The 13353-nt window shown below is 39.5% G+C and overlaps 1 protein-coding gene across 2 annotated transcripts in view; it reads right to left on the reverse strand.

Moving 5' to 3' along the window:
* Positions 1-13353, reverse strand: part of pals1a (protein associated with LIN7 1, MAGUK p55 family member a) — a 35100-nt gene that overhangs the window by 5519 nt on the left and 16228 nt on the right. For both annotated transcript variants that reach the window (XM_020928878.2, XM_055157611.1), the window contains 15 exons: positions 11669-11949; positions 10686-10857; positions 8606-8706; positions 6387-6494; positions 6206-6283; positions 5664-5804; positions 5207-5368; positions 4572-4649; positions 2775-2958; positions 1877-1948; positions 1719-1790; positions 812-979; positions 644-733; positions 380-492; positions 7-117 (listed from right to left, as the gene is read on the reverse strand). In XM_020928878.2, the coding sequence (XP_020784537.1) occupies positions 7-117; positions 380-492; positions 644-733; positions 812-979; positions 1719-1790; positions 1877-1948; positions 2775-2958; positions 4572-4649; positions 5207-5368; positions 5664-5804; positions 6206-6283; positions 6387-6494; positions 8606-8706; positions 10686-10857; positions 11669-11830 (1812 nt within the window). In that variant the 5' untranslated portion in view covers positions 11831-11949. The remainder of the gene's footprint in view (positions 1-6; positions 118-379; positions 493-643; positions 734-811; positions 980-1718; positions 1791-1876; positions 1949-2774; positions 2959-4571; positions 4650-5206; positions 5369-5663; positions 5805-6205; positions 6284-6386; positions 6495-8605; positions 8707-10685; positions 10858-11668; positions 11950-13353) is intronic.

A 13353-nucleotide genomic window follows, 5' to 3' on the forward strand; every position in this document is an offset into this window, starting at 1 on the left:
TTGTACCTTCGGGTTCTTGTTCTCTTTCGCCAGCAGGGCGCGCAGTCGCTCCTGTGAGGGAGGAGCGATGAAGATGATGTAAGGCTTTAAATCTGAACTCCTCAGCACCTTCAGAGCCTGAGGACAGAGAGACAATAAAATATGATTAGAAACAAGTGAAATAATGTTAAACAAACTGTACTGAACTGGATGAAAAAGCGCTTGGACCATGGGCTATATTTCATGTGGGCTATATTTGTATGAATGGGTGCTGCAGATCTGACTGTTTGCCTTTGTCCTATGAAGCAAATTGGATCAACTTAATGAGAGACGCTCCTCAAGCTCAGCAGCCTGAGTGAAAACATCTTAAATAATGCTAAGTTGCGCTCATATTCCTGACCTGTGTGTGCAGACAGAGCACGCAGATCTTTCCAGTGTTGATGACCTGTCGCACTGAGTCTGTGCTGGTCCCATAAAGATTCTTCTCAAACTCTCCAGATTCAATCAACTTCCCTGAACAAAAACAAATATTTAAAGCAGTTATTTAGAGAGATGAACCACAGACAGCATATCTGTAGAACGGATCGAAAGAGGGATATAACATGTGATTTGATAAAGCCCAAACACAGACTATGTCAGATGGAGGGCAGTAACTACTTATTACCGGCGGCTAGTTCTGCTTCAAAGGTTTGTCTGGACACAAAATGATAGTCCCGTCCGCTCAGCTCTCCGTCACGCCTGCTCCTCGTGGTGTCTGTGAGGAAAACAATGACATATATAAGATTTATGTAATAACAATGAGTCAAATAAAAAGTAAAGTCCAGTCTCTTACGTGGTACAGCTCCAGCGAATCTGTCCGGGTGGTTGTGCAGCAGCCTTGTTCTCAGTTCGCTCTGACCACAGCTCGCCGGACCGATCAGAGCGATCGGGCGCTTCCTGTTGGCCGGCTGGTGGTACAGAGCCATCTCTTCATAGGTCAGGATCTCATCGTTATCAACATCTGAGACAAAATATGAACAATGATAAAAAACTTCTGGTAATGACGTGAATTATGTTGAATTAATTTATGTTCTGATTGAAATAAATGAAAATGCTTGACTTAAATCTCATAGATGCTCACTGATGTCAACAAAGTATACACAAAGGGAACATGTTGTTGTTGTGGTTTATTATGAGCTGTACGCACCGTTCCACTTAAAACTATTTTTTAAGGTATAAGTTATTAATCTCTTAAAGGTGCATTGCGCAACTTTTCTCAAAGGAGACAACTACAGGCTACATTACAGGTCAGATCTGTGAAGAGGAAACCCTATTCACAGAGAGAATTATTGTATTTTTGAGCAACAAAAACAACCATAGTGAATAAATGCTAGATAGATGTGTTTAATGTCATACCATGGAACATTCGAGGCAAAGCAATAATATCTCCATGGAGACAAGCAGGAAACAGACCAAAGTTGCACAATGCATCTTTAATCAATACATCAATTCTCTGTTTAGCTGGAGGATTTGACCTACTGTGCATATTTTGTTTTGATGAGGGAAATTGGAGTGCCCAGAGGAGACCCACCCAGACACAGGGAGAAGCACACAAACTCCACACACAAAGACCAAGATAAGGGTTTGTTTCAATTACAAATTTTAAAACCAAGTACTACCCTCAAGTGCTGAAAAATTTCAATAAACCAACAAAAAACACAGTATTGAACAAAGTAAAGGGCAAAAAGAGACATGTTTACCATCGTTCCTGTGCATGTTGTAAAGCATTTTCTTCCTCTTCTTCTTTTTCTGCTTCGCACACCACAATTTTCCTAAAAATAAAAAAAATAAATAAATAAAATAGTTGAAGACATTGAATCCAGACATATTTAAATGAGTTCCAGTGAAAAACACAGACCAGGCTTCTCAGGCTCTTTGTCTTCTTCTATTGTTTGTTTCATGGCTTCCCTTTGCTGCTGGAAACTCTTTCCTGTGAAACAAAAATGCATAGTTACATTTAAAAACGGTTTTAATTATTATCTACATTTTATATTTTAATCTTAAATTGTAGCTTTTTTGCTAATATTACTACGTTTTCTAAAAATATCTTTGAATTCAGAGTAGAACTAGAACTTATAAACAATAACCTTAATAGCCTGATAGGTAAGGACAAGTATTCTAAATGCTATTAAGTATGTGCTTGAGCTTCACTCATCATAATTGCACATTTCCTCCAATAAAATCTATTAAATCTTGTTACATACTTAGGCCCTATCTCCCTGCCATACCACCTGCAGAAAGTTACTGAGGGTTGCTTTTATAAATATTGATTTATTCATTGATAAACTCAGTATGTACTGGTGTTCTCATGATACTAAAATTTAAAACTTGGTATCGATACTAAGGAAAGCAACCAGATATTACGTGTTCTTAAAAAAGATTGAATTGAAAGGACACGATACTGATACGGATTCTGATTCTGATACCATGGTGATAATAAAAAAAAAAAACGTATTCTTTGTTTAGACAATAGGGTGTGATTTTCTAGTAGTATTTTCTTTTCTTTTACCATATGGGCTTATATGTGTGTAATCCCTCAGTGGTCCAGGTAGGTTCCATAATGGTCCATGGGTGTATACTAGTCTATGTGCTCTTATACTTGCTCTGATGCAGCTCAAGATCATTCTAAAGACATTCAGGAAAGGTTCATTTCTGTCCTGTCAATGGGATGTTTTTAGTATTGACACCTGCTCAATATCACTTTTTGTTTCAACTAGTATCTGCTTTTCAATACTTTTGATAACTTTAGCATGTACCTGGCACTAGTCCTGCGAGTGGCTGGTTGTCCTCGTCTCCGTCCCTGTACGCCTGCCACCAGTTGGGGTCGGCCTGGCTGATGATGTGGAGGATGTCCCCCTTTTGGAAGGACAGACCCAGCTCTCTGCAAGGCACGTAGGGGTCATCCGAGGGGTCATAGTCGAAAAACGCCTTCACATGAACCTAAGGAGAGGAGACGTATGAAGAAAATAGGATGAGGTAAAAAGAGAGGATTAAAGGCACATCTGGATCAGGGCCAGTCCAGCTAATCTACGGACATGTCAGTGTAACAACAAGGAGCGGATTATGAAGATTACACAGATCTGTCAATGACCTCTCCCCCGGGTCATTCAGGAGGTCACTGGGTTCATGGGGTCATGATCAGAAAAAACATCTTTACTTAAAAATATTTTAGCTGCGTTTATACTACAGTAACACCACATCGAAATTGGATTAAAGAGAGAACTAATCCTGGACAAGACCAAGACTAATCAAATGAAACAGAAAACACAATCCAAAGTTCTTGTAGAGGTACAAATGCAACAGGCAGCAATTTAAAAGTGAAGAAATGCAAAGCACACTAGGCCGAGTCCAAAAGATTTTTTTTTTTTTTATATAAAATTTTGGGGAAAAGCCTATGTCACTTTCACTTTCAAGACCAAGATTAAACCAGGATTTAACCAGGACTAAATCAGGACTAAACCAGGACTAAACTAGGACTAAACTAGGGCTAAATTAGGACCTCATCAAGTATATGTCAATACTAAACAGGGATCAAATCAGGAATAAACCAGGGCCAAATCAAACCTATATTAAATCTACATCAAAACCAGGACTAAACCAAGATTAATCAAGTCTTCAAGACTAAAGAGGGATCAAACCAGGATTAGTATTATTATAGTATTACTGGGCTTTTAAAAACAATGTCTACCGAACTATAGTACAACTTTAAATAATTTGTGCCTTGGAAATACCTCAACACCTGAAAGCCTTAGATGAAACATAGTTTGTGTATAAAATATCCAGCAGAGGGGGCTATAACAGAAACTACCATAACAGATTGAAGTGACATTAATTCTGTCACATTCTAAAAGTGATAAATGTTTGTTAGAGCCAGGAACAAGTCAGGGTCAGTTCCAGTTGATATTGCAATTCCTCTTTTCATGGTTTACCCCCAGTCTTAAAAGCCTCAAAAGTCACTTATCCAAAATACACTCCCTTTAAAGCTTCTATATTATAAAAATGTTTTGCATAATATAAGCATGAATTTTTGTGAGCTTTAAACCATGTTATAATACTGATACCTCCTCAAAAACAGACCTGGAGTTGTGTTTTGTTTCAGCCACACATGTTTGAGTAATCCTTTATTATTAGTTTGTCTAAATCTCCAAAGCTCAGAATGCTCCGTCCCACCCTATGATGTCATGAAGCCGTAGTTTTCAAGTGAACAGCTCCTTTCACCTTTTGTTTAGTAGAGATTGACAGTTCCAGGGCTCAAATTATCCAACTGATTCTAGTGATGATGTATGGGGTTTTAAAACAATGTAGCACTTCCTGTTTTACCGCATGACATCACAAAGGTGGAACAGAGTGTTTTCAGTTTGCGAGAAAAACTCAGCCTAAATATGAAGGATTTTTGTGTTGAACATGTGTGAATGAAACAAAACACAACTCCAGGTCTGTTGTGAAACATTATCATAACACGGATCATAAAATAGCTTAATATGGGCCCCTTTAACCAATTACCACTAAAAACTAAAGCATACTTAGACGATTGCTGTATGACAGATACTCACCACAGACTCTTTGACTGGAGGAGGTTTGGTCTGGGCGCTGGGAATGAGCACAAAGGTGAGGAGGCCGTGCATGTCGGCCTGAAACACACACGCACACACACATACACACTTTTATGAATGAACCATCACTCTGTTTATATAACACACGGAAGCCCACGCCTCAAAGAACTCTAGACCATCAAACTAGAGTAGATCAGTGCAATGTGGAACAGAAAGCTCATGCCAACAGTGATATATATAAAAAAATAAATAATAATAATAATAATAATACAACTTGCAAAAATGTATCTGCGACTGTCCTGATACCCCTTACTGTAATAGATGGCTATAATCATTTCTAAGAGTAAATATTTAGACTTTTTTTTTCTAGGAATGGGCCGATTTTTTATTTATTAATTTTTTCTGCCAATACGACATCCAATATTTGGTCTTATAACGTTCTTCTATTTCCATTGTTATTCATGAGTCTGCTCAAAAAGACCAATCTGATACACTGAGGACAATTTGAATGACACATGGACAAAAAAATATTAGTATCAAACATCGGTATCGCATATTGATACAGGCTGAGAAACTTGAACCTGGTTGGTTTGTGCTTCCATTTAAACCTGTGTCATTTATATAGTCTGACTCACCAGGATGTCAAACACTTGGTTGACGTCTTTCCCTCTGATTTCGATGCCATTTATTTCCAGGATCTCGTCTCCTTCAGACAAAAGTCCGCTCCTCTCAGCTGCTCCTCCACGAACGATTCGACTGATCACAACACTGTCCATCTCATTACGCACTGTAGCTCCCTGCATAAAGAAAACATGTCAGAAACGATACAAAAATGACCATCTATCAGCATTACATAGATCTGACTCTTCATCTACTTTCTCTTATGATATCCACAAGTCCTCCACTAACACAGGCTGGTTACGTCCAGGTTACGTCCAGGTTACGTCCAGGTTACGTCCAGGTTACGTCCAGGTTACGTCCAGGTTACGTCCAGGTTGGTTTATTAGTCCTGGTTCACCACTACTAGTACTAGACCAGTATTGATGGTAGAAGATTGTAAAAATATTATTGGGGTGCGTTAGATTTTCTCACCAGGGGAATGTCTCGCGCTTTCTCGATCCGTACGAGCTTCACCGTCTCTCCTCCCCACTGCGTCAGAGTCTCCCCCTGTGTGGGCACCGCTTCAGGCTGCATTTCTGACTCTGCTATGGTGTCATGGGCCAGGAGTAAGGACTGAAAAAAAAGGGGGAGGAATATACAGATTTGGGTTATTTGTGGTACAAAATATTATGCAATCTTGTGGCTTTAAACATGCTTTGGTCAACATTTGGATAATACACTTCACAAAACTACAAGCTCAGTTTCCATTTATAGAGGGAATGAACAATAAAGAAATAAATGGATAAAGTCATTAGGCAATGTCCTTCCGGTCCTTCTGATAACTCAAATTAAGCCGTTTTCATGTCATTTAAATACTCTTAAAGGTCAAGAAATCAGACAATATTCAGATTTTGGTGTGCATGTGAACTTGGCCACTGTCTCTGCGCTGTGTCCTCTGTTATCAGACATTACTACCTTTTACTCTTATGTGTCAACACTCATAAAATCATACTTTTACTATAAACCACTTTTACCTGTAGGTGAGCGTCTGACAGTAGGGTGTGGAGCTCAAGGCCATCTTTGCTCGAACTCGTCTGAATAAGATTTCTGACCTAAAAAAACAACAAAAAATCACTTTAACTTGTATTCATCTTTTTTTTTTAGCTTCAATAAATGCTGGCAGATAATATCTGTGTAAAAGTTTGCGTGTCTTACCTCCATGGCCAGAGGAAGCGCCTGGTGTGTGTGTGGGTACGGGGGGGAGGGTTTGTGCATGCTGCTCGCCACCGCATTGTGGATCTTCAGAGCAGACTGGAAATCAGACTGTGGAAGAAAATGGACAAGTACAATTAACTTTTATTTTCTTATTACACATTCAACTTTTATTTAGCTTCTGGTTATTTACAGCTTTGTACCAAGAGTTTGACATTTTGAGACAAACAGATATTGTAATTTGTACATTTTAGATACATACAGAAAACCTAAAAATTATGAAGCAAAATGTGTGAAATCACACTGCATAACATTTCTAGTGGAGGGTCTGTCACCTGCTTGTTTCTATGGATAAGTCATTGCTCTTCCTGGAATGTTCCACAGTATGACTTTAAACCGCTCTATTTTACATTTATTCAATTACAGGTGTTTTTTATAGCTCAGGAATACTTAGGCATAATAAACAGGCATTCTGACTATGAGCAGGGACGCCTCTCCACAGATCTGACCCGTAAATTGGTCTGGTTTGGTCTCCATGAAGATAGAAAGGTATAATACCATACTGTGAAACATTCCAGACAAAGCAATAACAACTCCATGGAGAAAAGCACTTGACAGCCTCTCCATCAGAAAAGTTACACAATGCAGCTTTAAATAACTACTTTGAGGATTTTAATATAAAAGATATTTCTTAAAACTTAAAATATATTAGATCTTGTTTCCTTTGCTACATTATTTTCCTAGAACTTACCTTATATACTCATCTGTATGTTTATCAAATGTAAGAAAATAAAGAAAAAAAAAAACACTGAACGAGATGGTGTGTGAAAACATTTGCTATCTGGTAGTGAACATGCCAAAAACAACCAGTACTGCAATTAAATTAATATAGGCAAAAAACAAAACACTTAACCAATTACTGATGACTTCTTGTGACTACTTTTTGATTAAAACCACAGGTACAATGTTTCCAAAAATAATAATAGAATAATTCAAAAATAAGGCCAAAAATCTTTGCAGAATAACATGAATTTTAACTAAGGATAAATAGCCCAATCTATTTTCAGCTGTCATATAAAGCTTGAATGAAATATTAGCCTGCTTGTTCCTAATGACTGTATTATAGTTCTGTACTTTTGGCCAGAGCCTCCTGGGGTTCACCTAGTTATCAGTTTTCCTAATATTGAGCAGGTATACTGCCAAAGAAAACTGTAACATGGGCCAATTTAAATGCACAAACAGTTGAATCAGCATTGTGAGCTAAAACTGTTGGCATAATTCAAGGAAAACAGAGAGATAACCTTTATCCCAATCTTTCTATAAAGACGTCATTTTTAAAACACAAACATTAACCTCCACATTGTAACCTACCGTGTCTGTTATTCTATTCATTGTAATCTCCATTCACACTAATTTGTTAAAGGTCCTACATTACGCAAACTTGACTCCTGTGAGCTTTAAGACATTTGTAATGCTCTTACCTAAGCAAAAACATCCTTGGAGTTTTGTTTTGTTTCATTCACACATGTTTGAGTTTCATTTATTATGAGTCTACACCTCCAAAGCTAGCCAAGTTAACAGCTAGTTTTTACCTTTAGTTCAGCAGAGAGAAGGCAATCGGGCTGAAATTATCCAAATGATTCTAGTGAAGGAGTGACATCACTAGGTGATATGCAAGGTTTGTGTGTTAAACATGTGGGAATGAAACAAACATTATAACAAAGATGAATGTAATAAGGGCCCTTTAAGTCCATACAAGCACAAACATATTCTCATGATTATAGTACTTAAGTTACTTTCATTATACAAATGTGACTTTAGCTGAAATTGTCTTGAGCTTGTTACAAATTGCTTCTTTCTTCAGTGTTCCAACAGATGCAGTCCTGCGAGCTCTGCTGGTGTCTTTTATAGACTGTTGTTTTCAAAACAAATACATTGTTTATAGTTTTAAGTTAACGCAACAGTCTGGAACTTTCTGGAGGTGATACATAGTCACCTTGATTATTCCATGGAAATATAGGTTAATAACCATACTTTAGAAGCAGGAGGAGCCAAATAAGAGTCAGGTTCGTGGAGATGCAAGCCCGCTCACAGTAAGGAGTGGGGTGCACGTTTTTCTGTGCAATAAATATATCCACAAAGAAAAAGAATAGTCTGTTTTTTGGCTAAAAGGTATTCAGTGGAGCTTTAAGTTAAGTTTTGTGTCCATTTGTTTGTATTACCTTGTTCAACAGTGCGAGGACCAGCTCAATGTCATTCTGACTCTGCTGATCGGACAAACAGCCCCGGATCTGCTTCAGCGAAAACAGCAGCTCCTCCAACTCTGCAAAAACACAGTACAACATGTACTTCAGATGTAACATGTACTTTAGCTATAGCATCATACTGTGGACATCTAATAACAGAGCAGCGACAAATATGGGACTAGAAAGGCTGATGCAGTTATTTGGCACCACAATGAATTTTCCAACACAGCAAGTATAATATTTTAAGTGCATTCCTATTATTTTATAATTCCAAACAAGACTTCTCAAAATCTTGGCAATAATTAAAAGACCTTGAACTTGGTGTGTTCTGGATTCTAGGAAAAAACATTATTAAACCAGAACTATGACTGATACTCCTTGGTCTAGCCCCTGGTCTCGGCCCTGGTCTCGGCCCTGGTCTCGGCCCTGGTCTCGGCCCTGGTCTCGGCCCTGGTCTCGCCCCTGGTCTCGCCCCTGGTCTCGCCCCTGGTCTCGCCCCTGGTCTCGCCCCTGGTCTCGCCCCTGGTCTAGCCCGGTCCCTGGTTTAGTCTTGGCTTCATAATTTATTCCTGTTTTTTAAGTCCTGGTTTAGTCCCAGGTTTAGTCCCAGGTTTAGTCCCAGGTTTAGTCCCAGGTTTAGTCCAGGTTTAGTCCCAGGTTTAGTCCCAGGTTTAGTCCAAGATTCACTGCAGGAAAATTGTAGAAGTTAGTTAAATCTTGGGGCCAGAAAGACCCCAAAACTACAAAACAAAATTTCCTACATCTCTACAAATTCTATCAGGATGCTGATAGTCTACTGTACACATGTGTAGAATAAACCCAAATATTAAATGTCCATCTCCTCTTGTCGTGCATTAAGTCATTAAAGTAGTTTCTCATTAACCTGTGGGTACAGCAGGAGCAGCAGCAGCAGCTCTATGGAGTGTTTCTGTTTGTTGTTTTGAGTCATTGCCTTGTCCAGGTTTAATGAAGTCTCCTGAAGTGGTCCTTATGTCCGGCTCTCCCTCCCTCAGGAATGCCCTTCTAGACGCCAAATTCCTCTTTCTCTACCTCCCCTCCGTCCCTCTCCCGTCTTTCCTTCTCTATCCTTCCCTGTATCCTTCTCTCTCTCTACCTATCCTCCCTCATTTCTCTGCCTCTCTCACCACCCCTCCCTGTCCTCCCCTTCTATCTCCCTCCCCATCTTTTTTCTCTCTGTTCCCTCATTCCACCTCCCTCCCGCTCCTGATGTCTCTCTCTCGTTCTCTCTCTATATCCTTCTTTTTCCCTCCCTCCCCCTCATTCTATCCCTCCCTCCTTTCTCTGTCACTTTCTCTCTCCCCCTCTCACTCCCTCCCTCTCCATCGCTCTCCATCCCTATATCCTTTTCTCTCCCTCCCTGTCCTCCTTCAAGTCCCAAAACCCTTCACTGCATTTATATTCAAAGGTCTCACCTCTAACCCACTTTTAAAGAGCTTTTTAGCAAAGAAATACCTACACTTAATGTCTAAACAGAGTGTCCCAGATATGAGAAGAGTTTTAGAAGAACAACTTTTGGACGGCAAACTTTTTCCATCTATTCTCTCAAGTTATAAAATGCATCTCATTTCCTTGTTGATGACAGGTCTAACCCAGAGACTGTATAAATGAACATAGCTAACCTACTAGCTGGCGTGTTCCAAATACAAAGAGAGTGTGAGTCGGCTCCAATTCACTTTCTACTGAAAAACACCCCTCTCTGTAACTGCAGCTGTGAGCCTCGTCATTTTGGTCTTAAAATGTTTGTACTAATCTCCTCTACATGATCCTGATCTCATTTTTATTTCGTTATTTTGTCCGTGAATCAAGATATGACTATTAATAACAGACCATAGATTCCACTAGGTCACTTTAGCAACAGGTTTGACTGACAGCATTGCTAAGGGGGCCTTCAACACCCTCACTCTTGACTGGCTCTTTGGTTGTTATGATACACGCAACCGCAATTCAAACTGAAGCTTCAACTGACTTCATTTGACTGGACCCAAATGCTACGGGTGACATCACATTCACGTCTTTATACAGTCTCTGGTCTTACCCAGCAGTGCATGAGCCTGGCTTTGGGGCAGGGGCTGAGGTGAGAGGGAGTCCTGGAGGAACGTGGGGTTGTCGATGCCGATCTGAGGATTCTGGGAAAGTTTTCTGAGTCTGAGCGACGTGTTCAGGTCCAACTGTCGGCCCTCCTCCTCCCTCCGCCGCCGAAGGTCCTCCTGTAGAACAAGGGCAGTTAATGAGTGTGGTTTTATTTCTCAAGATCAAAGAAATGATATATGATCTAAACAAGATATAATATTCAGTTTATTAGTTTTGCTGGCAATAATAAAACTAATATCAAGCTGAAGAGCTGCAGAATTCCTGAGACTAACTTAGAAGATGATGACGAAAGAAGGCTTGGGTTACAACAAACAACAAAACCAGTATGAAAACTAGATAATCATTTGAGAAAGTATCAGTACTGAAAAGAATAAGAAAAAATCTTTCATGCTAAAACATTAGCATTTTTCTTATCATTATGGACGTTATCTGTTGCTACAACTCAATTACTTGGCTAGCCCATCCTACTCAGTAACATCAATTTGAATCCACCACAAGGGGCAGCCAGTCCCCAAATGAAAGTTTATAAATGTTTATTTCATTATATCTATGTCACTGATCCTGTCTCCTTCTCCTCAATAACATGTAAGAGTATGATTCATGATCACTAGAGGTTTACCATGCTACTGGTCAACAGCATGAGCTTCAACCAACTGGAAAAGTATTCAAAATGTCACCTAAAAATGGGAAGCAGTAATCCAAGAATACTCTGAATACTTTTGAGTTAACTGAAACTTGAATAATTATCTACCAATTTTAAATCTCAATGGTTTACTGTTACACTATTACTTCACTACTATTTCACTAACAAGGAATCTGTTGGGGTGTGACTGATAATACAACTCTGAGCTCTGTTGTACAAACCCAAGAATAAACTTACTCCCAACATACTGTACATTTCTGTCATGATCATTTGTTTGGTTTTACCTGGTGCTGGCGTATCCTCTCCAGTTGGGCCGACCGTCTTAGTGGCAGAGTGCGGCTGCCTAACTCGCTTGGGCAGTCCACGGCCATCTCCCTGTGCCCTCCCCTCAGCTCGTCGTCCCCTCCCTCCCCCGACACATGCCCGTTCAGGTGGGAGGTGGTCATGCCGCTCTCTCCCCCTCTCCGCAGAAGGAAGAGCGAGCGTACGGTCAGTGGAGTGTGAAACTTTGGGAGTGTTTAGGAGCTGGGCAGTTCAGTCTGCCACGAGGCCATCCTAACTTCACCTGGGGACACAGACACAAGAGTCAAGTTACAATGTTATGTAGTAATTTAGAAACTGTTCAAATATATTGCAATTTGAGTGTGCATCTGTGCCTAGAATGTTCCACGGTATGGCTTTAATGCATCCATGTACGCAAAGACGAGCAGATGACAGCACTAGGCCAAGTTACAGGTCAGATCTGTGGAGAGGTGCCCCGAGCTCCCAATAAGAATGCACATTTTTAAGCAAATAATAATAATAAAATAATGGAATGAATGCACAATAGATACTTTAAAGGCATACTGTGGAACATTCCTGATCCCTCCATCCGAAAAGTTACACAGCACACATTTAAAATAAACCAAATAAAACAACTGGACCTCAAATAAGATTTTTTGTGTAAAAAGTTTAATAGCAATCAAACTGAACTTTTGACGAGTCCCAATTAGGTCCCAAATATTTAATGAAATGCAAACATCCATATATCTCCATAGAGTCTTGTATAAAAACATGCAATTACATAATCACTTGAATAACTAGTTTGCGGTATGTGTATTATTATTAGCGCATCCATTAACAAATACTAAAGTTATTCCTCATTAGTCGTGTTTACTTCTGCCTATAACTACACAATGGGATGTTTTGATCAACCAGTGTCCGAACAATGGGGAAAAACCCAGAGTTATTTGGGGTTTTTCAGGTCAACTGTCTGATTACACAGCACAGGGCCTTTGTAGCTCTGCTCTGTGTGAGATCCGAGTCACGTCACGGCTGCGGCCCCCCTGCCTAGTACTATGCGTCGCCATGGCAACGGCTATGTCAGCAGCCCCCACACACGGGCAAAAATAAACGAGAGAGGGAGTAAATACGAAGAATTAAAGAGAGGCTGATAACAACAGTAGAGAATACACTTCAATACGCTTCAGTACACTCACATTGGGTTTTAACAGGGTAATCTAGTATCCTCCACAAACAACAAAATATACACTTATATTTTCCTGTAGTTTAAACTTTAATGTTCTGATGTAAGTCATTCTTTAATAATTTAGCTAAAGATACTGCAAATATGAGCCAACCGATATACTGGGCCGATATTTGCACTTTTTTAATGAATCAGCTATTGGCTTTAAATCTCCAGCACAGAATGATGTTTAGTTTTAGCTGATCTGCTGGCAAAAGAGTACAGATAAAGCTTCACTTGAACACTTGAACACTAATGTGACGATAACTACACAAAACATTGATTAAACTGCTTTGTTATAGGTTTATAGTAAGTCTGAAGTAAATTTAAATTATATAATTAGGGGACAAAAATAAATCAAAATCGGCCCCACATATCAGGCCAAAAATAGTGCATCGGCCATCGGTTTCTCTGGAGTCTAAAACAATCCACCAATCAAGAAAAAAACAAAAAACTATTTGGTCG

This window comes from Boleophthalmus pectinirostris, unplaced genomic scaffold (genome assembly GCF_026225935.1).
Source record: "Boleophthalmus pectinirostris isolate CB_2022bp ecotype Guang Dong unplaced genomic scaffold, ASM2622593v1 HiC_scaffold_10, whole genome shotgun sequence".
NCBI classification, from domain to species: Eukaryota; Metazoa; Chordata; class Actinopteri; order Gobiiformes; family Gobiidae; genus Boleophthalmus; species Boleophthalmus pectinirostris.